A 23,245-nucleotide genomic window follows, 5' to 3' on the forward strand; every position below is an offset into this window, starting at 1 on the left:
AAAATGAGGACTTGAAGGGTTAACCCAACTGGCTATTTTGCTATTAAACGTTTACGAAAAGAAATAGACTAAGATTCATACACATCAGAACTATCTTTCATCCTAAAACTCTTATATTTTCTCAAACCTTCCATTAAATAGACCGAATAAAGTACATACTCTAATAAGTAACCCAAAATATAAACCCATAAAAATATAATGTTTCCTTTGAAAAAAGAATAAACAATCTTGAACTGAGAAAGCCAGTATGAAAGAAACCCGTTACTGAAGAGCCACAGCCAACAGAGGTCGTTCAATAGGTGATGCTCTAACTCGACGAGTTATTTCTTCTCGTGTTGCTTATCATCGCTTTGCTGGTCAGAAGCATCATCTTCGTGCTCGCCTACTATTGAATCTGAGTCGGCAGACAAAGAAGCTTCTTCATCTTCACTACTGTCTTCATCGGATTCTGAATCGTAAGCGCGCTCATCAAACCTATTTTGAGCAAATCCTAGCTGGCCGGCAAATTTGGATAAATCCTGCAAAAGCTAAATTATAAAGTTAGCTATTTGGCTTCAGTTTTTTCAGAATCACGTACATTAGAATCAGAATCATTGTCTGCCTTGGAGGATTTCTTATTCTTATCCTGTTTAGGATCAATCTCTTCATCACTTCCAACGTCTTTAATTAATTCCAAATCTTCCTTGGAACCTCCTAAATCCATTATGTCCTTGAGCAAAGTTTCATTTTCCTTCTTGGCTTTCTTGGTTTGTTGCTTCTCACCATTTTTCTGATCCTTCTTGTTCTCTTTATTATCAGAGGGAGATTGCTCTTTTCCCTCTTTTCCTTCTTTCCTTTTTTTTGATGGATTGCTTGTATCCTTTTTCGAAGGCTTATTGTTTTTGGAAGAAGATTGAGATTTAGCTTCCTTATTAATTGATGATTTGATATCCGAGAATAAAGACAAATCCATTTTTCAATAAGTAAATAGTAGAACACGATTCCTTGGCGTCTTTGTAAACTCCCAAGATCCAAATGTAAAACAATGAGTCAAGCTTAATTTTTTTTTCTTCGCTACAGCAACAAAAAAATCAAGAAAAGAAACAACTAAACTTGAAAAGTCTTCTATAAAAGAAATTACGAAAATAAAGCAGGCGACAATACACAGGTGTTGGTGGTAATTTCAAGGACACCTTCGTGGTTTCAAATTACTTACTCTAACATAGAAAATGAGCTCTTTGACGAAAATAAGTTCCTTTTATCGCTCTATATTCAAAAACTTCCCTTTAATCACATTTGAGAGTCCTTATCCAGCAGTAAATGAGGAATTGAAAACGAAACCGGTTTTGTATGTTAGCAATTGGAATGGCGATCCAACCTCAGAGTCAATGGATTTAGAATCTTTGCAATGGCAAACATGGGTCAAGCTTTATGACCCAGAAATCATTCTACTCAACGTTTCAAATCATGCTTCACCTGACCAAAATACGCCTTTCCTAGAAATAGTTTTTCACAAAGTCGTCTTGAAAAATGGTTTATTATTACATCTAGTAAATGACGAGCAAATGTTGCAAATTATAGCACCTTGGATGAGTCTTCTGACTGGCCCCATCCACGTTGCTTTGAACTATAGCATGTATCTTGATGAGGCCAATTTCCGTGAATTACAAAACCATTGGTTTACAAAGGCAACTTGGCCTTTGAGCTTAATAAGGACAATAGCCCAGCCTCTTGAAAAGAAAAAACAGCTTCGTATTTTGACTGAGGAAAAAAATCTGGATGCAGACACGGTAAGTACTTTATTATTTGAACTTTTGTTCTCTTCTTTTTTTCAGTAGTTTTAGTTTTCGGCGCTAACTTGATATTGATGTAGATTTTTGAAGATGCAGCCAGAGCCTTTTCATCTCTTTCAGATTTGTTAAGCAATGGGGCCTATTTTTTTAACGGAGATGCTCCTTCCATTTTAGACATTTCTCTGTTTAGCTATGCAGAAATGATCCTTCACCTCCCATTGAAGAATGATCAATTACGCCTCTCTTTAACGTCTAATAAAAATCTCTTAGATCTAGCCAACCGTGTACGTGCTTTGGCTGGCTATAGCTCTTACGGTTCCGTTTTACTTGATGATGAATGATGTTACAAATAGGGACTGATTCTGGTTGATATTGGTATTTGCACTACGATCTCGTGTACAGTTGTATTAAACCTTTTATTCCCTAAATTCTAAGAAGAACTCCTATAAAAAAATCAATAATATATACTTCGTACTCGGATTGAAGGGACAGAGCTTAGCACTCTTCCTTGATGAGGGGAATATCCTGTAGCTTGCCATTCTTTTGCCAGATCCCATAGGAAAAAATCAATCATAATTGCATTCAAATTTTGTCGATTTGCTGCTTGACGAACCAATTCAACTGCCCATATACTGCATCCACGCATTTCTATTTCCATCGGGTCATTATGAGCAATCAGTAGACTTTTCCGCAATCGATCTTCAAATTCAGCAGAATAATCCAAGCATCCGAGCTGCCAAAGGATTTGTGGAACCCGATAATCAGCAAACATAGTAATGCTATCTATATCGTCAAATCTTCCGTAGCTTTTTCCATGAAAACATGCCCATGTTTCAGCTACCAGTATTTGTGCGCGCTTCAATATGTAGCACTCACGACCTTTGTAAAGTGAAATGTCTCGAAAATCGGGAAAATTCTTCAAAAGAAGTCCAAGCAACTTTTGAGCACTGTGATCGCATTTGTCCAGCAAGTGAACAAATCGTCCCTGATAATGTTTTAGCAATGCTTTACCACTTGCCCGCATAATTCGTATGCGCTCAGCTAACAAGGGAACTGGCTCTTTTGTGTCGCTAGCAAAAATGGAAGCAATTAAGTCATCAGGACAACGAGCTTCATCTGCATAAAATGTTGGATTAGTTATTGGGATATCGTTGTCTAGGGCTTTATTGACGGCAGCACAAAGACTCCAATATCCTGTGTACAGGTTTCCTTTATAGCGTACACCGAATCGAGCAGGATGATTGCCTGAATCTCTGGTATCTGCATCAGACCAAAACGAGAAGTTTAAAATATCAATCAAGAAGATCCTAAAATCATTTCCGTTAGCATACTGTGCTTCAATCTAATTTTGGTAAACAGCATCAAGGTGAAACGGAAAAAGGCCAAAAGAAACTTACCAGTCCAACGTATGTGCGTCTTGGGATTTAGGGTGTAATTCATGGTCTTGCCAATTTGCAAACTTTGGCCCTAAATTGTCCAACTGGTGTTCAATCCAGGAAGCAACACGATAACATCCTTCTGCGTTTACTTGGACATCCTTTGAATTCTATATAAAATGCATGAGAATCATTCTCATAATCCCTAACAAAGCTTTCTTACCGAAGCAATAAACTTGGAATCCTCCAACACTCGAGACATAGCAGTAAATCCTGACTCTGAATTCTGAAGGGTCGAATGAACCAATGCCTGGATGACAGTGACAATGGTCGGCATCGCGAAAACGCATGAGTCGTAGCAGATGTACTTAAATAAAATTGAAATAACACAACTCTTTTTACGGATTCATATTTACGCCTTTTACTCTTTTTGTAACAACGATTATTTACGATATGTACTATGAACAAGAATGTTCTTATTGTAGCTACATTTTGCCAAAAAATTCTTTTGAAAGAAACAAAGCGTAGGTAGGCTCATCTGAAAATACTTGCTCAACAGACTGGACCACCTGATGCAGTGAAAGCAAGTAAATATATTAGATAGTGAACACCATAGGAAAAAAATACAAAATAAAACAAAAATTAAATGAATTCATTTCTTAAAGAATCGGCGAATGTTCAGCATGCAATGACTGTATTTAGGCGGTTTTTTCTTCATCATTCAATTCAGTGATGGTGGGACCATCCGAGACAGCAGCAGCGGGTGTGCTGGAAGAAGCAGCCGGAGCGGCAGGAGCAGACTTGTTGGCGTTACTGAACGGACCACCACCAGCAGCAAAAGGACGAGCCAAACTACCTTCGGCTGCCTTGCCAAGAATGTAAATAGAAGTCAATTGGTTTGTGAACAAGCTAATCAAAGGGAGGATGGATTGAAGTACCAAAGGTTGAGCATAGCCCATGTATAAGTGCATAAAGGCCATCATAGCTACACCAATCATAGAGCTCTTCTTAGCCTTCTGAAGTTGCTCAGTGTCATAATCCTTGACAGTGGTACTGACATGTTTTCCAGCCGATTGTCCAGAGAAAGGAGCAGCAGGTTCTTCATAGATCAGGGGTGTACGATCATTGTTGGAGCTTATGCGAGTTTGAATAATGGTATAAATGCCAAAAATAATAGCATTGGAGACCACATAAGCAGCACGAGCATAGTAAACAATTTGAGGATCTTCAAAGTCCAATCGTTTAGAGTATTGCATAACACCTAAAGCGGCGACAAGATTTAAAACCTAGCATAGAATGGTTAGTATCAATTACAACACAGAAACGATCTTCCGTCTTCACCGACGATTGCTTTTGCATACCTGAGCATTCATTTTTTATTTCAAATAAAGTGAATTTAATGTACTTTTCTATAATTCTAGGATTTTTATCAGATCCAATTCTATGAAGGTAATGGCGGAGGGCAAGTTTTATACAGAGTTTTATTGATAATCATACTCATGTGCAGATAATCAGAGAATTTAACGAAATGAAAGACAGTGGCGCTATCACTATAGATACTCTTACAACGAGGTTTGTAATAAACAATAGGTTGGAAAGAAAAGTGTAGAACATCGAATACAAAAGAAGAAATAATTTAAGAGGATTCTAGTCATAAAGTGGTTATCGAGAAGCAATCGCTGAAACGTAAAAAGTGGATTTATGGCGATTCATCATACGTGTTGGCCTGTAAGCTAGGAATCATCTCCATTGAATCGGGCTACTTGACTCGTTTAAAGGAGTTGGAAGGAATGGAACATTGATGGTTGACAAAAACAAGCAATCCGAAAGGTTGGCGTTGCGCAAAATGTTGTTTACATTGCGTCCTGCCTCGCCATAATATTCAGTGATGATGATCCTTGTGGGAAAGAGTGCTAGGTATCGTGTGGTAGACTTGCAAAAGATGAAGGTAGCTTAATTTACATTCATTCACATTCAGATTATCAACGAGTAGTAAAAGTACAAATGTAGTATAATTTTCAAATCATTAAAAGTTGTGGATCCATGAAGCAACAAAGCATTATGAGTTTTAAACTGAATGAGAGACCATCATAAAATTAACAGACGAAAGAAAAAGAGTAGAAAACAAAAAACTATCTGCTTTTTATGTGTCATAAAATAACACAACGACGACGAGGGGCCTAACCATTTACGTTGCAGACAGGCCAATTCTTGAATCAATTAGTACTCGCATCAAAAACAGTAAAGCAGTTTAGAACGTACGAAAAATGATTTATAAGGGAACATTCTCCACCCGTAGAAGTATTGATTCGAAAAGTATACAAATTTCCATCAAACGTAGCAACATTTATGTTGGAATTCTCGCCGCTAAACGCTACTGTTGAGGACACCTTGTCACCAGGTATATGAGCAAATGCAAAATCACGCTCTGGGTCTAGCATGCCCGAAACAGATTGTGGTAAATAACCTCCAACGGTCCCCACAATACTTCGCGAAGACCTTCGGAACAAACTAAATCCAAGTTAGCAAAGGAGAAACTTCCCAAGGTATAAATGAATGTCCAACGTACCTCTCTCTTCGTGGCTGAGTGGTGGACGAAGGAACTGGCTGAGGTTTCGATGGCAAACTGTAGCTGCTAAGTCTATATATATGAACGGTCTGGGTACTGGAAGAAACGGCTAAAAGGGTGGAATCAGGGTGAAAAGCAATGGAGTAAACTTGAGCTGGCAAAGACCCTCTCCGAAACTGATAAAGGCGTTCCCCGGAAGGAATGGAGTACACCCGGATAATTCTACCATTTTCGGATGCCGTAGCCAACATGGTACCATCTGCGTTGAATTCTAAAATCGAAAGGGGATCTTTATGAGCTTGAATAACTGTAATTTCTTTACAATGGACTGCATCCCAAACGATGACACGCCCGGAAACAGTTAAACTGGAAAGAGCTGCCGAAGAAGTCTCAAGTTCAGGTCGAGTATTTTTGGTTTCAGTGTCGGGATAAGCGAGATAGCAATTGGCAGAGTTTGGTGACAGTGCACATACAGAAAAAAGATTCCCGCATGTTTCAATTGTATGCAATAGTAACATGTTACTGATATCGTACACGTAGATCTGTTCTTCCAGTACCGCAAGCAACCGTTTTCGATTCAATTTCACCGACAACAGCGGTGTCGGAAATGTCAATTCACATATCGTGGTACCTTTCTTTGTGTTGACCAGCTTTAATTTCCGATTATTTCCATCCTCCTTCTCAACAAGTGCTACGAGCGACGTACTAAACAACATTTCGACAATTGACGTCGCGCCCTGTACTACAACCATTACGGTCAGAGCAAATTATAAAAACAAGTGCTCTCATTTCCTAGCTCACGTACATTTAAAGAAACATTTCCCGAATGGGTCACAATTATAGATTTTGTATCCATCATAGGTTCCTACCGATAATAAACTAAAACGTCAGCAACAACCCTTGGTGTGCACTTGCATACTTGGAGTCCTGATTAAAGCCGCAAAATAAAAGATGCGACTTGTTTGATGCCATTTTAAAGAAAGCAATCGGAAAGATGTTTTTCGTTGTTCTTGCTTTACACAGGACAAGTTAGGTCACCGGCATCGTTCTCTATAAAACCGCGGAAAGGTTGACTTCCCGCGGTAACCGAAACCGATTGTCTTACAGTGATTTTCATTTTAAAACGATGTAAACAAAAGACAGCTTTGGGAATGAATGGCCCATTCTCTTCATTTGGATGGTAATATATTGTAAAAGTAGAAGAAAATAAAAAAAAACTTGAACGAAATCCCAAGATTAAAAGTTTTATGAACAAACTGCGATGCTTCCATTGCTGTCGATGGGTTTGTATCAAAAAGGCACTAAAAACAGAGAAATTGAAGGGTAAAAAGTAAGAGATTTTAATTTGTTGAAGTAGAAATAGAACCATAGAATGAAGAGCTCATGGCATGTTATAATGTTTATAACCAAGAACAAAAGATATGATGATTGAGGATTGCTTGCATACTGTTGACCTGCTCCAATAATGCTGTCATCCCTTTACAAATAATACTGCGAAAAATAAATAAAGTTAAAGCTCTTTTGGAATTCAACGAGGTACGGGGAATGAATCTGGGCGTTCAATAAAAGAGGTATCGTTGGTAGTAAACGTTTCATCAAGTGCTGAAGTATTCATTTCTTGTGCGTATCTATTACCATTATTAGAAGAAGATGCAAAATTGCGCTGAGATTGCCTCGATTGAACTTCCATTTTCAACTGATCCTTGATTTTCTGCAAGGAAGCACTTTCAGCTAGAGGTGCATTTTCATAGTCAACACAAAAAGCATTAATTTGTAATCCGTATAAGAAAGAAGCAAAAGATTCATTAAAAGAGTCTAAATTTTGCTTAGTCACTGACAGTTGATTCATACGTTTACGAAATTCATTAACGCCATCATCTAAAGCAGCCAAGGAATTTGCAAACGTCTGGAGATTCGGTGGAATCGCATCTGGATCCTTGTTTTCCTCTATATTATTATCATTTTTTGGATTTAAAGTCTCTTTTTCGTAGTTGTCCATGTTTTCTTCTCGTTTGTGGTCGAAAGGAAACTACTCGACGGCGGCTTCAGCCGTTGCTGCTGGTACCTTTTTTTTTCGTCGCTCACAGTCTTCCACTGAACAAGAAGATATACGAAACTCGTTACATTATGCCACATGCTCTCCGTTGAAATCTATGATTAAGAAAACATGGCCCTCTATCCAGGAAAATAGTACCTACCGAAATTCTTTCATTCATTTTGCTAAATGTGATTCTCCAGATGCTATTCTTATACGGTTTCTAAAATCTTGCCGTATGGATCCAGATCAGGCTAGTCTGAAGCTACTTAACACTTTGAAATGGCGCATCGAATCTAACGTCGATAAAGTAGTAGAACACGGTGAGTTGTTTGCTAAAGAGAATAATGACGAACAATTTATAAGACAGCTTCGTACCGGAAAAGTCACTATGCTTGGCAGAGATCTTAAGGACCGCCCGATCTGTTACATACGTGCGCATTTACATCAACCATCAAAGGAGACGCAAAAGTCATTGCGAGAAATGACAATTTGGGCTATGGAAACCATTCGTCTCTTTTTGCATTCGCAACCTACCTTACAAGCATCGATAGATGATCCTCAGAATGTTAACGTTTTGTTCGACTTGAGTAAGTTCTCCCTAAGCAACATGGATTATTCATTTGTGAAATACTTGTCCTCTTGTCTGGAATTATACTATCCTGAATCCCTGGGTGTTTGTATTTTGCATAAATCCCCATGGATTTTCCGAAGTATATGGAACATTATAAAAGGGTGGATTAAGCCGGAAATCACAGAAAAAATTGTTTTTACTCAAAATTCAAAGGATCTGGAAAAGCATATTGGTCGCGAGGTGATTCCTGCTAGTCTGGGAGGAGATAATCAGCATACGTATGAATATATTGAACCAAAGGAAAATGAGAATCAACGTGTTGTTGAGGACAGCTACGAAAAAGAAATTGCACTTGGCCGCTATTTTGCTTATTATAATGAATGGGAGCAACATGCTCTACACTGGGCCCAAACAACAAATGAAGATGCACTGAATGAAAGACTGCGTACAAATTGCGACATTGCAGGCACAAATTTTTCGAAAGAGTATTGGCGTGTTGATAAATATCTTCGTGCAAGAACTGTATATGATCGTTTGGGATTGCTAACCAACAAATCAGGACAGACTGTCTAAATTCAGCTATTCTACCGTCTACGTTTGTTTGTTTTTGTTTTTGGGGAATTCGTTTTATATATATTAGTTGAAAGGGATTTATCATGTCAAGTTACGTTCCTATCAGAAAAGTTTACTTTTCCGTTTCATCCTTCCTCCAAAAGTCATTAGCTTTACGGATCTATTTATTTGCTATGGCACGGTCACTACTTAATTTACTATTCAGCATAAATAACCCTGCCGGGTATATAGTTTGTTTTGACAATTTTGTTTGTACGTTTAAAAAAAGGAAAGAAAAAACGGTGATTGTAAACAAGAGATGTCATATTAATTCATTCACACCCGTGTTCAGTTTTTAGTTAGTTAATATAACAAAACCAAAATTTCTACAGGCAAAGCTACAACCTTTGCGGACTACAATTTGAGTAATACGATTCACGAATCAAAAATAAAAACCTCAAGAACCAAAATTTATTGACTAATTTAAGCTTCCAACTTGAGGGTCAAGTGACATCTACCGCAGTAAAGACGGTCACCATGGTTGGCCATGAAGACAGAGGCACCGCAAGTAGGGCACTCACGACGGAGACGCTTAACGCTTCCATCATCTTCGACCTTGTAGTACTTGAGAACAGCAAGCTCAACTTTCTTGTGCTTATGCTTAATCTTCTTGGGAGTAGTGTAAGTTTTTTTCTTACGCTTCTTACCACCACCACCACGAAGACGGAGAACCAAATGAAGGGTAGATTCTTTTTGAATGTTGTAGTCGGACAAAGTACGGCCATCCTCCAACTGCTTACCAGCGAAAATTAGACGCTGTTGGTCAGGGGGGATGCCCTCCTTGTCTTGGATTTTGCCCTTGACATTGTCAATAGTGTCAGAGGACTCGACCTCAAGGGTGATCGTCTTACCCGTAAGGGTTTTGACGAAAATCTGCATTTTTGGAGAGTACAGATTAGTTTTCTATGTTGGAAATATTTGTTTGGTAAATTTCGAAAAATGTGACTGCTTAAACACAACTAAGAAATTTCGGTTCGCTAAGCTTATTAACTTTATATTGAAAATGAATAATACAAGAAATTACGAATCGTTCATTTTGACATTGCTGCTTGAGGTTTTCTAACAGCTGAACATTAATGGTTAAAAAAGAAAATTATTTGTTGTATGGGAAATCATAATAAGAAAGGAAAGGAGCAAAAATCTCAGGCAATGATACGTCTCGTTTTACAAAAAGATGATTAGAAAAGGATTCGTTTGGTATTCTTTTCAGAGAGGGTCACTGTTCCATACGTGCTCTCATTTAAATTTCTCAAAAAAGCAAAGTCGCCAAGAAGTTTTATTCACCAAAGAACAAATGAACGAGCTGGGGTCCTTTCTTGAGCAAAATTGGAAGCCGACAAAAGGTAAGTGAGTGTTTGTATCAAGAACAGGCTGCTCAGTCTTATAATATTTTCCTTTCAAATCATCTCGCTGTTGTTCAATGACGACGAGGTGGTGCTGTACAACTCAGTAAACATACCTTTCTTTGTGTATACAATGCTGATATCGAGTCCAATGGGTTCCTGATGAAACAAACGCTAACGAGAATTTATAGACCAAGTGGAAATCAAGTTTGCTCGTAGCAGTGGCCCTGGTGGACAAAACGTAAACAAACTCAATACCAAAGTTATGGTCTCATTGCCTTTGGAGAATTTGCGTTCTAGTGTCCCATCATTTCTACTCAAACACATTTACTCATGCCAAGAGCTTCGAAGATTTCGTGTGAACAATCACCTACAGATTCAATCTCAGACAACACGAACACAAGCCAAAAATATTGAAGATGCACTAACTCGGCTTGCAAATTTGCTTCAAGATGTAGCAAGGTCGCTTTATGCCGCTCCTCCATCGCCTGAAAAGATAAAACGGGTCTCGGCCCTCAAAGAAAATGCAAATAGTAAACGCCTTGACGAGAAAAAGATGAAGAGTTATAAGAAATCTTCCCGTCGAGTTTCTATAGACTAACGCTTCCTCCTTTCACTTCTCCGTTCTCATTTCATACTCCGTTTTCTCGACCCATATAATACATAATAAATAGAATAGAATAGAATAAAATAAGAGAATGACAGAGAACCATTCTCTTCTTTTTTGTTTTTGCACTGCGTGTTTTATGTTTGTTTGTTGGCATTCAGTAATATATTACATAATATTATATTAGACTTGTTTTGTTGTATACGCCGGTATGAACAATGCGCTTTCCTGCGTACTAAAGTAAACGTTTATTAACTTTCACTCTTCAAATACCACTACCATTTCTTCTTCAACTCTGCTGGGGAATGGCGAAAACAGCAAGCTCTTTGGCATTCTCTGCCCAGTATGTTGCTATCATACATAGTGTTTTTTCGTTAGCAGCATTTGTCATTCCGCTGGGTCTAACTTTGTATTATCATTATCATGAGGTGAGTTTCTTCAAAAAGATCTGTTTTGGTTGCCTACCTAGCTTCCTAATTTTTTCTCTAACCGCGAATGTTTGTTGAATGTGTATTCATTCGTGCAATACATAATGATGCTCCAAAAGACTGGATTTGGTTTTACTTGTTTATCACTTGGTTGCATTCTTTATATTGCTTCGATAAACAGACAAAACAGCTTTTTCCACAACGTTTCTACTTTGATTTGATGTAGGAAGGCTAACACTTTTTAGGTAGTTAAAAACGAATTTTTCTCGTATCCAGATGAATGGTTTCCCTCTGTTTCAGCGACCATCGGCGACTGGTATCCCGAACGCGCTGCTTTTCAATATTTGATCGCTCTCACAGCAACTCCTCGTCTACTTGCCCTCCTACTGTGGTTATCTGTGACTGGTTCAAAAAAACCTTCTGCTGTGATTACTACTTTTATTGGTGTGCTTCGAACTGCACTTTGCGGTGGATGGGTCTATGTCACTTCTACAGATGACCATAATATGCACGATGTTTTCATGATTAGTTACTTGCTTACGAATATTCCTTGGTTCATTCTGACCTCAAAGTACTCTCCTCCCAATGCCAATGCTTACCGTGTTCGAAAATGCGGCTCTTTCTTATTCGTCGGTACCATTTTCCCACTTATTTATTGGTATATTCAGCATAAATTCAAACGAATTCCCGGCGCCTATACAATCTACGCATTTCTCGAATGGTCCCTTATCTTCTGGGATGTTTTATTCGATTCTGCTCTTTACTTTGACTTTCAGCCTCTGCGTCTCAACTTTCATGTTGCTGATAACTCCATTAAGTCTATATCTTCAGATATTGTCCCCAAATCCCAAGGGGAGGACAATCAATACACATATGCTAAGGCTGCTTCTTCAAGTCTGAAGAAAACAGGTGAAGATAAGTCTGTTTGCTCCAAGACACATATCCTCTCGAGTTTTATCCAATTCTCTTCCGAAACTTATCTCGCGTATATCTTTTGGAGCGTATTAACTTCTATGGGCCTTTTAATTTGGTATTTTCCGCTCTGGCATATGGGTATTTCTGGATATGAAGCTTCTATTTTAGTTGAGTTATCTCCTTTTCTATTGGCAATTCCATTTGTTAAGAAACTCACGTTTGGCGCTCCTTTGGTTCCTTTGTCACTGACTCTGGTAGGTGTTGCCGCCTATTTAGTGACCGACCCTGTATACAGACTTTTTACTGTCGCATTCGCCGTTTTCAATGGCTGTCTAGGATGGTCTTCGCTTTTGTCAAGCAGCAAACATTCTCCAGTTTTATTGGAAAGACGAATTACTACTTTTTTGCTTGGTTTAATTGCATCTTCTGTCGCTAAATATTCATTTTTCTCGAACAACCCAATTTGGCCCATTCTTAACGAAAGCAATGGAGGAAGGCAACCAGTTGCCCTAGTTTTTGGAGTTTTGGCAACTCTTGGCTTCGCCCTATGCTCTTCAGGTTCTAAAAACTCTCAAACCTCTTCTCCAGAAAACGGTAAGAACCCATCGTTTGCTTCTATATTTGGTTTAGGTTCTACTCTCTTCGCTTTGCACACACTGCTCTGTGACTCCACTATCCTTATTTCCTGGTCTTGGGATGGATATCCCATCAAAGGGCCCCAAGCTTATCCTCACGGTGCCGTATCCATCATCGTTGCTTTATTAGCTATCGTTGTGGCTCCTCGTTTGTATAGATCATTCTCGTTTATGCTTTTTGGGTTTGTGGCTTCCTGTGCTGGATCGTATGTTTTTTACTTGAAACATGGTTGGCAAAGCTACCTTGGTGGTTTAGTGCTTTCTTCCTACGTGTTGATTTCCGCTTTTCCTTCATTCCGGTTTGCAGTATCATCCAGTCCAGCTAAAATCTTTGGTGGTGGCTTCTTGGTATATAGCCTGTATTCTTTTGCACATGTTTGGGTAGTAGCATACGAATTCGTTCCTGGTGGATTCATGCTTCGCGAAAAGACCTCGTATTTACTAATTGCTCTTGCGGTCGGACTTTTCTGCCAATTATTAGGCTACAGCAGCTTCAGCTCGAAGAAACATCCCGCCGGGATCAACGCAAATGCTGAAGAGACGCATGCTATCAAGCGTGGGTTTAAGAAATCCATTGTGTTAGCAGCATGCTTAGGGTTTATGGCAATAAAGTATGCTATCATGTACAAACCACCTTATGATTACACTCCTTACCATCCCGATGAAAAGGTATTTACCGCCGGTATTTGGACCATTCATTTTGGATTAGATGATTATATGTGGGCAGCTGAACACCGTATCCGGGATGTTGTTCGCGACATCGAGCTGGATGTTTTTGGGCTTCTCGAATCCGATACTCAACGTTTAATTATGGGATTCCGTGATTTAACACAACTTTTGTCTCACGATCTGGGCATGTATTCTGACTATGGTCCAGGACCCGACAAGCATACGTGGGGTGCAGCGTTGTTTTCCAAATTCCCTATCGTCAACTCGACGCACCATTTGCTCCCATCTCCCTATGGTGAGCTTGCTCCTGCTATCCACGCAACTTTGGATGTTTATGGAGAACTGATTGATGTAATTGTTTCGCACAATGGGCAGTACGAAAACGCGTTAGACCGTCAATTACAAAGCACAGAGCTGTCAAGGATTATGAAAGAAAGCACCAGACCTTTAGTGTTCTTGGGTTATGTAGTTTCTAATGCGGGAGAAGAGCCTCATACCATCTTGACTCGTAATAACGGAATGCTTGACATTGAGCCAGCTGATTTTGATCGTTGGTGTCAATATATTTTATACAGAGGTGTCAAACGCATTGGATACGCTCGACTTCATCGTTCGACAGTTACAGATACCGAATTGCAAACTGGAAAATTCCAAGTTACATCAAATTTAGGTGCGAATATTCGCATTGCCTCTGAAAATATTCCTGAAACGCACCGTTATCCTACCAAATTTGAAGGCACAGGAGTAAATGGACATTACTACGATAACAACCAAGTTATTCATGAACCATGGTATTACGACTAACCTCACGAAAAGAACGCTTCCATTTTCAGGTTAAATGGCTTTATATGGCCACGAGTGACCATTATCTTTCGTTAAGGCTTTAAAAAAAAGCGCGTTTGACGAATTTGAAAATAATGAGTTTTATCCACATTGGATACATTATCTGACTAGTATCTGCATTATAGATCGCACTGTATGAATTAATCGGTACTTCCTTTAATAAACGATTATAATATTAATAGAAGGTAGGATAGGAAATGAAACTGTAAACTATATAGAAGCCATATCAAAGGTAAGTACGAGAAAACGAGTCTTCCTTCCACCGTACTAGAAACTATATGGCTTTTTCCAACTGGGCAGTCACCTTTGGAATACTTTTCTTCAAAAAAGCAATTTTAGCTATAGTTTGTTCATACCTATCAATGTCAATAGGCGGTCCATCATTTTGCAGTGCATCACTTGCAGGATGTTCATCCTCAGCTGCCGGATTATTTTTAAACTTTTCCAGTGCAGCTAACTGCTCATTTAAAGATTTTGAAAATGCTGATTCATACTGAACAGGTACGTATTTCCTGTATTTGGCGACTCGGACTTGGGCATCTTCCACATCATTAAATAATTGTTGAACCCGTGAACGAAGAGCAAGATCAAAAGGTTCGATTTGATCCGAGCTTTGGGGATCTTGAAGTGCTGACTTTGCATCAAATCCATTAATTGTGATATTATCTTGGACGGTCGTGAACGTGGATTCAATCAGCTGTGGCAGGACGTTAATTTTCATTCTTTTATGATAAGGGAAAGTTTACAATATCCAAGTTGGTCGACTTACTTACTTCGTTGAGCATTTCTTTCACCCGAACTCTAAGGTGATCTTCTTTTCCCTTTCCAGTCTCTCGGGATGCTTGTTCAGGCAAATGAATTTCAAGACTTTTTTGTATAGCATGGCGAAAAACAGACTTTACATAGCTGTAATCCTGGATACTAAAAGATTAGAATAGAACCAGTAAAATTAAAAGCCAAAAAAAAAAAGGCATCAGACAAGCTAGCAAAATTTCTCAATGAAAGATTGAATTTAAAAAGATAAAAGATACAGTCAAACAGACTACGATAATTTGCTTCAAAAAAAAAAAAAAAGACAGAACATGGAATTGCTGATCTGAAGATTCATACCTATCAAGCATCACTTTGGGTAATGAAGAATCATCATTATTTGATTCCATTGCCAAAAAATAAAACAACAACTCAAACAAATATGCAATTCATAAAAAATAAACAATCTGTGCGTTTAGTCAAGGTTGCCTAAAGAGAAGCACAAACTCGAGACTTAGCGAGAGATTAAGTGCTTTAAGCTCTAAAGGGAGCGAAACAAAAATCAGATTTTGTTGGCAAATTTGAAATATTCTTCATAAGAGCATCCAATTTGAGTAGATTGATATCGAGTAGCTTGAACATTTAAATTTCGAAGATTGCCGTAAAAGCCAGATTTACGAATCAAACTCATCAATGTCTCTTTTGGGGTCCAGCCTTGCTCCGCGGCAACAGAAGGTAAATAGGTAGCTGAGTACCTAATTTTATCTACATAAAAATTAACGGACAAGCCATGAATACCGACAATCCAATCCAGAGGATCCTCAATCGGCTCAAAGTTCACTAGGAGGTCAATCCCACATTCCAGAAAAGGTAATTCAGCCACGGTGATAGGATGAAAGCGGTCATCAGAGAAAGCCCTAAAGAACGTCTGGTTAGAAACTTGTTCATTCCTTACGCTTGCGATGTAAACGATGCTTACGCTTGCTGGCTGAAATATCTGAGATTAACATTCAAAGGACGGGGTTGAAAAGTACCAATGCATCCGCGTAATTGCTTATGATAACGATCTCTGAAAGAGAACTTTACAAAAAGAGGTACCTCGTCAGTCCATGATTTCCAGTCCCAATAGTTGCGAAGTCTTCTATGCTCTAAACTAGCGGAAATCACTTCAAAACAAAAATAGCAATAATCCTTTTCTTCCATTACTTATTAGTATTATGATTGAAAACCAAAACGAAGGAAAACTTTTCTCCAAGCAAAATTCGTAACTATGCTCTAAGTGATGTCAAAGTGTTTGGCAGATGAATGAAGACAAGTATTTCAATAAAAAAAAGTCAGAGAAAATGACACTGAAAGTAGCTTCTATATTTAATAAAATGGATTCAATCAATCAAAGGAGTTGCAAGACCAGTAATAAAAGTATCAACACTAGAAAGAAATTGGATCAATTGCTAAACAACTCAATGCCTGAGAGGGAATAATTTGTAATTAATCATCTATACTATTAGATAATGCTTATTCTTCTTCCACAAAAAACCTACTGTATACATATCTGCTTCGATATGTGAGAAGAAAATAATTTCAGTCTGTATGCAATACACAAATTCATACTTTATTCCTTTGGTATATAAATTTATAATAAATAACTAAATGAATCAACGTACAAAAAATTTTTATATCAAAAAGTAAACAAAATCATGTAGGTGAGAATCCAGAGTATCGCAGACAAACATGTCAATGCTACATATCTTTTCACTCATCCTTTCTTTCTTGATTTTTTTTTTTCTTTATCTTTATAATGAAGCTTTAAAATATTCAAAATCATCAACCTGGTAAAACATTTGCAAAAAAAATAAGGATGCTAAACGTAAAGTGAAAAAGTATTGGCTAGGTAATCAAGCTGAAATGGAAAAGGATGAGATTTCTGGTTCGTCTTCCTCCTTACTAAACTTCGTTTCGTTGAAAAGTCGAAAATACTTGTCATTTGACTTTTCTGATGCCGCTATAAAAGCTGGACGACTGCTGATACCTTTCAGCCAACGCTTGATATTTGGATATGGTCTCGTGTTCAAAATTGTCGGCTGAAGACAAAGAAGAGGATAACTCATTTGTACGTCGGCCGCAGTAAAGTAATCGCCGGCGAAATACTTGCTAGTGGTAAGGTGATCATCAATATGGTCAAGGTTAAGGTATAATTCTTTTAGATAATAGTGATCGTTTATCGTATTGGTTATTTTTCGAACCAAAAAGCGGCTAACAAAAGGCGACATATCGACAGCTTTGTTATTAACAAACAGACCGACAACGAGCATCATTAAAGAGCCTTCAGAATAATGCGTCCAAAAATCGTACTTTTCTAATTGAGGCAAATCGTTTTCGGAGGGTTTCAACTCTCTCCCATACTTTCGAACTAAATGTTCAACGACAGCACCACTTTCGATATAGGATTTTCCATCATCGACAAGCACAGGACTTTTTCCTATAGGAGATAAATTATAGAATTCAGGAGGAGAGCGGCCTTCCACACGATCGTAACGCTTCAGCTCGTATGGAACTTTCAACTCCTCCAGCATCCAAATAATTCTCGAAGAACGTGAGTCCGACAAATGATGAAGAACAATCATTTTCAAACAAAACTAATGTTATAAGTTATTCGTTAAAATGGTAAAATGGTAAGTAAAACGTAAAGGATAAAGAATAAATGGGAAGATGCCAATTTGTAATGGGCGAACACTGAATCAGTAGGTGCTTGACGTCAAATCGATCCTATAATGAAATTCAGTGTATTGCAAACACATACTGGGAAGGATTTATAGCTGTTTATTTAACTTTGCTTTTTGTATTGGAAATACTCTGAGTATATGAGAAGGCATTGATGTCGAGACAACCATTGGAGTCCTTGATTAGCACCTTGCATACTTCAAGAAGCATTCCGCAAGATGTAGCAAACTCATAGAATAGATATTTCAATAACAAATAAACTGTTGCATGTTTGCGTATAGCTTGCTGAAACCAGTCTCATTGAGTGAAACGACTACTTTGTAGGAAAGAAGCCCAAAGCATATTGCAACCTGTAGTAGAACACGAAAAAAAAAGCCTACAATTGTACTTCACTAACTTTATCGACAGTTTGAATGCCAGCTCCCTTGTACAAGAACGCCATATGTATCACACCAAGAAAGAATGATGGCCGAAGACAGGTCTAAACCAGAATTACGAAGCCACAAAGTAAATTCTTCCAAACCCAATGGCTCATAGTGCAGCATCTTTAACCAGATTGTTTTATCTTTTGAATCACGAACTGCTTTAGAAATTGCACGATGAGATTCAGTGACTATATCATCAAAAGTAGTAGCAACAGAAGGATCAGAAGTATTTTCTTTCTCGTTGGATCCACCTTTAGTAAGTTCTTGTTTTTTTAAATTCTCACAAGCAGCATCACAAGCTTTTAGAGTATTTACCAACGCTCGCTTGCTCTTGGATGGTTTAAATCCATAACATTCTACCATCCGACAAAGTTCCTGTATTGACATATCTTTGTATTTATGTTCATTCGTATCATTACGTTGATCATGCCGCTCTTGATCTTGATCTTGAATGGGAGTAATATTTTGAATTGGTCCTTCATTTTGCGGCATGTTATTGAAGCCGTATGAAACGCTTCTAGGGGGTTCCCTTTTCTGTATTTCTTCGCTCATCCAATTTATACTAGTATTCCTATTTTCTTTTTCTGTTTCAAGGTCATGACTTTGGTTGAAAGAATCTAATGTGAAAACACCATCACCTTTCGTAGCAACAAATTTCCCGTCACTGAACGAGCCTTCCCTGTACTCCAAGTCCCCTACAAATGCATGTTTTGAGAAAGAATGATGCTCTGTAGGGAAGGCATCATCTTCGCTTGCTAAATTAATAACAGGCTCAGAGAAAGGAGAAAGACTAGCTGTAGCATCTCGTATTTGCTCAAAACCATATATTGGAGGATCTTCATAGTCAAAATCTCCTTTCCCTAAAGTACTCTCATCTATTGCTTCCTCAGGTTCTGGGATTTCTGACTGAAAGCAGGAGCTGAAACATGAAGATTCTGAGAGGAAAGAATTTCGATTACTTAAAACATTTTCCGCTACATTTTCATCTGCGTCTGTATCGATAAACTCGCGCTTTCTTTTCCTAATGATATTCTCATGCAGTAGTTCGGGGGTCCCTTCTTCTGACTCTACAACCACAAAGGATGTTTTCTTAAATCATTAGTAAGAATTTTTTTTTTTTTCAACTTACATGTGGACTTTCTGGAGAGGACTGTATTTCAATAGGAAAATCCTGAGACATCAGACACAAAAAAGTATTTTTCTTCGTACTCTTTTGTGGTTCCTATAAACAGAAATAATTCATGGGGAAATTACTATGGTAATGGTTGCTGAAATGAAAAAGCGTGATCACTAAAAATAAACAGATTTCATATAGTCTTTGTGTTGCACAATTTAAAGAGGACTTCGAGATAGAAATAACAGTGAAACACTAATTCCTTGATTTCATTTTTAAATATGCTGGAAAAACGAGCCACCACTGAAATTTAAAGATGACTTTGGACGTTATTGTATTTCAGCATTACTATTGTTTGCACGCTCAAAGATTTGGAACCCCCTTTACAGCTGCAGCCTTCTATTCATATTGGTATTATGCCGTGAGATGTTTAGCTATATAAGCCCTTTAATTGACACTTTCATTGCTCTCAAGTTGGGTTATAGAGTAGTGGAAACATACAAGTCAACGATTACAAGTTTGGTACAATTGCTAAAATTAGCATAGCTATAAACTTTATAACTGGAGTTAGTTAACTATGGAAATCAGGTACAATCCATACATAACTACCATATACTTTCACATACTTTAAGCAAGTCTGAGAGTTGGCAAGTTTCCTCTGGAACAGCGCAATGCTTGACGATAAATAATTGACAACATAGTAGGAATTTTTAAGTTCTTTTTAATAACTGTTAATTGTATCCATGCTCATGTACGCTCATCTGAACTTACTTTAAATAGCAGATTCACTATCAAAATTTAACTTGTATGGATAGTGCCAAAAGTGATGGATAGGGTTAGTTTTAACTCTATATTATACTCGTACAAGAAATAGCCAGAGTACAAATCAGTTCGCTTAAGCGTCCTTTCACAGCACAATTGTCCTTATTATAAACACTTCGTTTAAACATAATTATAATAAATAAAATAGAAATGACAAGAAATAAAAAAGTAAATGTCGGCAAAAGCTTTCAAAAGAGGCAAGTTAAGACTTAAATCCAATTTTCTTGGCGAAAAGCTTCTTTTTGCCTTTTATGTCTTTTGAATCTCTTGAATCTTTCAATGTGTTGTCTGTGTCAATCTTTCCCTTTTTCTTAAAAATTTGTAGGAAATCGTTAGCAGCGGATTTGGACTTCCTTCTAGCTTCCGCTGCAATATTATGCTTGATGGATCCCGACGACTTGGCCGGACTAGCAGCACGAGCAGGGTACTTTTTATTGTAATCCATCTGAACAGGTTTGGAAAACGTTTTTGAGGAAGTTACATCCTCCTTATTCCCTTGAGAAGATGCAATCCAACTATCTAAACCTGAATCGTAGTTTCGTAACTCCTCGATCTTGCGATTAAAAAAGTTACATCTATGGTCTGTAGATCCTAAACTATTCACTTCCTTAATTGAAATTAAAGGACTTTTTACAAAAGCTTCAAGGGAAGCGAAGTAAAGAAGACTTTTGTCGTGTGTAACTTTTCCAGAATTTTTTTCACTTTCAGGCTTCTTCAACTGAGGTGTTTTCGATATCTGGTCCGTCTTGTTCCTTGGATTAACAGCGGGGGTACTTTCAGGTGGTTTAACGGACTCTTTCTCATTCGTTTTAGCAGGAATTGATGGTAATGAACCTCTCGTCAAAGCTGCTGCTTCTAATTCTTCTGTATTTATGGAAGTCCGTCGGCTACCTTCAGAGACGTTAGGCAAAGACAAGGTGTCACCTTTATCGTTATTTTTATCAGCGATTAAATTGGAAGAATCAGGAACGGCACTTCCAGCATCAACTTCCTTTATGGTTGGTAAATGATCATGGAATGAAGTTGTACTTTCGGTAGCCCTTACACCTTGAGAATCGTCTTGCAAACCCTCAGACCAAAATGGATCATTAGCGTTTAATTTAGAAACATTACGATCGGTCTCATCAGACAAATAGTTATATAAGTTTTCCAAACTCTCGTTGTTTTCGTTTGATTCATTATCAGGTAACTTGGATGCTTTTGAGTTTATTGACATAGTCTCAGAAAGGGAACCAGTATTAAATACAGAGGCTTTTTTCTCTGTTAAGGGTAGATTACCATTTTCATGAATTTTTAGATCTGAGACAGTCTTCTCGGCGTTTGATTTAAAAACGTTAGAATTACTCTCAGTTTTGCCAACCAGCGTGTACAAAGGATGATTTAGAGGAGGATCAACTGCATCATCTTTAGTAAACACTGAGCTATTATCGTCTGAACTCTCTAAAATTCTGGAATGGGTAGACATTACTTCTTCGCCAGAAGAAGCTGCCGCATCATGCGAACTATTCTCATAATCTGAAGTTGAAGCTGCGTCGCTCTCAAAACGACGATCCTCTCCATATTTATGAGGAGAGTATAGAAATGGAGATTCAGGATAATGTGTTCCATTATCCTGGTCTTTTGAAGCATCATCGTTTTCAGATGATGGAGCAGATATGATTTCTGCATTGGAACCCACGGAAGTCTCAGCAACTTCATTGAAAGCCATAGAGCTTTGTTCGGGAGACTCAACTAATGGAACATTCAGATCATCTTCCTTTTGAAAAAACTTATCCTCAAAAGTCTTGGGTACTGGACTTTCCAATACGGGGTTTGAAGTCTCAATCGTCGGTTTTTCTAAGTTCTCAAGTCCAGAGTCGTTGTCGAGCTCCTTATTATTTCGATTTTCTTCAACCTTCATTGCAGGCAAAGCAAAAGAATCATCACTCTCTGATTGTATATATTGAGGGGTTTCGCTTTCGGGGTGATGCAAAGCTAAAGAAGGTGTATCATCAGAACTTTCAGAATCCTTGGAAACATCTTCACCTCCCTTTTCAGCAATTGTTGACTTAGATTCGGAATACTTCATTTGCTCAATGGGTTGTTTCTGATTAATGCTTCGAGCAGAGTAAGGATTTTCAAAGTATGATTCTGCTTGGGAAGAGTTGGTGGTATCTAAGGGTCGCTCAAAATATTGTTCATGATGAACAGTTTCATCCTGCACAGGTTTGTAAGTAGTATTTTCCGTAGGTGGATGGAAAAATGATGAAGAAAGTTTTTTTTCGGTACCTTGAGAAATAGAAGGCGAAAGTTTGTCTGTTTGATCTCCTTCAAATGCATCGTTGGTAGCATCTTTACTTTTATCACCAAATGGCCCATTTTGGTTTTGGGAAGACATATGTGATGTGGCTGATGCTGCGTCGTTTAATGCGGTAAATGGACCAGCCGCTGCTTCTCTTCCGAACATTCTGTTTTCAGCTAAGGGTGAAGCAGACTGTTTTACGTTTGCAGACATGTACGTTGCTGTATAATCGGCAGGCTTAGAATCTGGGTTCTTTCCTAGTCGCTGCAACAACAATCTACGTTTTTCAGCCCACACCTTTGCACTTTCATCAGCTGTGACATGTTTTGTAGCAAGAGTTTCTTGGCTACCAGATGCTTCTTTGCGATATATAAAAGTTGAGGATTCGTCAAATCCGTAATCGTCGTCAGACGTATCATCACCAGAGTCATCATCCTCTTCTTCCTCTTCATCTTCCTCCGAAACCTCTGAAATCTGATCCTCAAGCTCGTGTTTAGTCCCCTCCTTAGATTTCAGATTTGCGAGTGAATCGGCACTCGTGGGATTGCTCTCATTCTCTTCTGGATCTGATTCTTCGCTACTCCATTCATTTCCTTCATAACTAGGAACATTGGATATCCACCTACCGGAGATATGGCGACGTAGCCCTCCATTTCCGGTGTTTGCAGTTTCCTTTTTTTTAACTTCCTCCATTGAATTACGGGTCATTGATTTATTTCAACATCGACTTCTACAAATATTTTACGATGCTAAA

The 23,245-nt window shown here is 38.2% G+C and overlaps 15 protein-coding genes across 15 annotated transcripts; 4 read left to right on the forward strand and 11 right to left on the reverse strand.

Annotated features, from left to right (window-relative positions):
• Nucleotides 1-320: 320 nt before the first annotated feature.
• SOMG_00293 (uncharacterized protein) lies at nucleotides 321-952 on the reverse strand (the record flags this gene model as incomplete). The annotated part of the gene is made up of 2 exons (XM_056179088.1): nucleotides 321-527; nucleotides 578-952. 2 exons carry the CDS (start codon nucleotides 950-952, stop codon nucleotides 321-323), a joined length of 582 nt encoding a protein of 193 aa, XP_056035845.1.
• A 256-nt stretch (nucleotides 953-1,208) lies between these two features.
• mtx2 (metaxin 2 (Sam35)) lies at nucleotides 1,209-2,113 on the forward strand (the record flags this gene model as incomplete). Its single annotated transcript, XM_056179089.1, has 2 exons — nucleotides 1,209-1,769; nucleotides 1,853-2,113. The coding sequence occupies 2 exons, from the start codon at nucleotides 1,209-1,211 to the stop codon at nucleotides 2,111-2,113; spliced, it is 822 nt and encodes a 273-aa protein (XP_056035839.1).
• A 113-nt stretch (nucleotides 2,114-2,226) lies between these two features.
• On the reverse strand, nucleotides 2,227-3,485 carry qng1 (tRNA queuosine nucleoside glycosylase Qng1; the record flags this gene model as incomplete). Its single annotated transcript, XM_056179090.1, has 3 exons — nucleotides 2,227-3,079; nucleotides 3,170-3,318; nucleotides 3,372-3,485. The coding sequence occupies 3 exons, from the start codon at nucleotides 3,483-3,485 to the stop codon at nucleotides 2,227-2,229; spliced, it is 1,116 nt and encodes a 371-aa protein (XP_056035840.1).
• Nucleotides 3,486-3,846: 361 nt separating this feature from the next.
• Nucleotides 3,847-4,521, reverse strand: snd302 (SRP-independent ER targeting protein Snd3b; the record flags this gene model as incomplete). Its single annotated transcript, XM_056179091.1, has 2 exons — nucleotides 3,847-4,434; nucleotides 4,510-4,521. The coding sequence occupies 2 exons, from the start codon at nucleotides 4,519-4,521 to the stop codon at nucleotides 3,847-3,849; spliced, it is 600 nt and encodes a 199-aa protein (XP_056035841.1).
• An 815-nt stretch (nucleotides 4,522-5,336) lies between these two features.
• On the reverse strand, nucleotides 5,337-6,689 carry atg1801 (autophagy associated WD repeat protein Atg18a; the record flags this gene model as incomplete). Its single annotated transcript, XM_056179092.1, has 5 exons — nucleotides 5,337-5,358; nucleotides 5,411-5,659; nucleotides 5,718-6,459; nucleotides 6,523-6,596; nucleotides 6,637-6,689. The coding sequence occupies 5 exons, from the start codon at nucleotides 6,687-6,689 to the stop codon at nucleotides 5,337-5,339; spliced, it is 1,140 nt and encodes a 379-aa protein (XP_056035837.1).
• Nucleotides 6,690-7,245: 556 nt separating this feature from the next.
• Nucleotides 7,246-7,716, reverse strand: dam1 (DASH complex subunit Dam1; the record flags this gene model as incomplete). The annotated part of the gene is made up of 1 exon (XM_056179093.1): nucleotides 7,246-7,716. The coding sequence occupies one exon, from the start codon at nucleotides 7,714-7,716 to the stop codon at nucleotides 7,246-7,248; it is 471 nt and encodes a 156-aa protein (XP_056035838.1).
• On the forward strand, nucleotides 7,715-8,899 carry csr101 (sec14 cytosolic factor family, phospholipid-intermembrane transfer protein Csr1; the record flags this gene model as incomplete). The annotated part of the gene is made up of 1 exon (XM_056179094.1): nucleotides 7,715-8,899. The coding sequence occupies one exon, from the start codon at nucleotides 7,715-7,717 to the stop codon at nucleotides 8,897-8,899; it is 1,185 nt and encodes a 394-aa protein (XP_056036980.1).
• Nucleotides 8,900-9,361: 462 nt separating this feature from the next.
• On the reverse strand, nucleotides 9,362-9,817 carry ubi5 (ribosomal-ubiquitin fusion protein Ubi5; the record flags this gene model as incomplete). Its single annotated transcript, XM_056183880.1, has 1 exon — nucleotides 9,362-9,817. One exon carries the CDS (start codon nucleotides 9,815-9,817, stop codon nucleotides 9,362-9,364), a length of 456 nt encoding a protein of 151 aa, XP_056036512.1.
• Nucleotides 9,818-10,112: 295 nt separating this feature from the next.
• On the forward strand, nucleotides 10,113-10,882 carry pth4 (mitochondrial translation release factor; the record flags this gene model as incomplete). Its single annotated transcript, XM_056179095.1, has 2 exons — nucleotides 10,113-10,281; nucleotides 10,473-10,882. 2 exons carry the CDS (start codon nucleotides 10,113-10,115, stop codon nucleotides 10,880-10,882), a joined length of 579 nt encoding a protein of 192 aa, XP_056034838.1.
• A 311-nt stretch (nucleotides 10,883-11,193) lies between these two features.
• Nucleotides 11,194-14,339, forward strand: cwh43 (glycosylceramide biosynthesis protein Cwh43; the record flags this gene model as incomplete). Its single annotated transcript, XM_056179096.1, has 2 exons — nucleotides 11,194-11,316; nucleotides 11,562-14,339. 2 exons carry the CDS (start codon nucleotides 11,194-11,196, stop codon nucleotides 14,337-14,339), a joined length of 2,901 nt encoding a protein of 966 aa, XP_056034822.1.
• Nucleotides 14,340-14,652: 313 nt separating this feature from the next.
• mis14 (MIS12/MIND complex Mis14/Nsl1) lies at nucleotides 14,653-15,538 on the reverse strand (the record flags this gene model as incomplete). The annotated part of the gene is made up of 3 exons (XM_056179097.1): nucleotides 14,653-15,075; nucleotides 15,152-15,299; nucleotides 15,489-15,538. 3 exons carry the CDS (start codon nucleotides 15,536-15,538, stop codon nucleotides 14,653-14,655), a joined length of 621 nt encoding a protein of 206 aa, XP_056034828.1.
• Nucleotides 15,539-15,690: 152 nt separating this feature from the next.
• Nucleotides 15,691-16,331, reverse strand: SOMG_00304 (AMMECR1-like protein; the record flags this gene model as incomplete). Its single annotated transcript, XM_056179098.1, has 2 exons — nucleotides 15,691-16,045; nucleotides 16,108-16,331. The coding sequence occupies 2 exons, from the start codon at nucleotides 16,329-16,331 to the stop codon at nucleotides 15,691-15,693; spliced, it is 579 nt and encodes a 192-aa protein (XP_056035136.1).
• Nucleotides 16,332-17,023: 692 nt separating this feature from the next.
• gst3 (glutathione S-transferase Gst3) lies at nucleotides 17,024-17,752 on the reverse strand (the record flags this gene model as incomplete). The annotated part of the gene is made up of 1 exon (XM_056179099.1): nucleotides 17,024-17,752. One exon carries the CDS (start codon nucleotides 17,750-17,752, stop codon nucleotides 17,024-17,026), a length of 729 nt encoding a protein of 242 aa, XP_056035137.1.
• A 495-nt stretch (nucleotides 17,753-18,247) lies between these two features.
• On the reverse strand, nucleotides 18,248-19,454 carry SOMG_00306 (structure-specific endonuclease subunit; the record flags this gene model as incomplete). Its single annotated transcript, XM_056179100.1, has 2 exons — nucleotides 18,248-19,363; nucleotides 19,404-19,454. The coding sequence occupies 2 exons, from the start codon at nucleotides 19,452-19,454 to the stop codon at nucleotides 18,248-18,250; spliced, it is 1,167 nt and encodes a 388-aa protein (XP_056037020.1).
• Nucleotides 19,455-20,412: 958 nt separating this feature from the next.
• On the reverse strand, nucleotides 20,413-23,199 carry rng10 (cytoskeleton adaptor for Rga7 GTPase activator Rng10; the record flags this gene model as incomplete). Its single annotated transcript, XM_056179101.1, has 1 exon — nucleotides 20,413-23,199. One exon carries the CDS (start codon nucleotides 23,197-23,199, stop codon nucleotides 20,413-20,415), a length of 2,787 nt encoding a protein of 928 aa, XP_056037034.1.
• Between the last annotated feature and the right edge of the window lie 46 nt (nucleotides 23,200-23,245).

This window comes from Schizosaccharomyces osmophilus, chromosome 1 (genome assembly GCF_027921745.1).
Source record: "Schizosaccharomyces osmophilus chromosome 1, complete sequence".
Taxonomy (NCBI): Eukaryota; Fungi; Ascomycota; class Schizosaccharomycetes; order Schizosaccharomycetales; family Schizosaccharomycetaceae; genus Schizosaccharomyces; species Schizosaccharomyces osmophilus.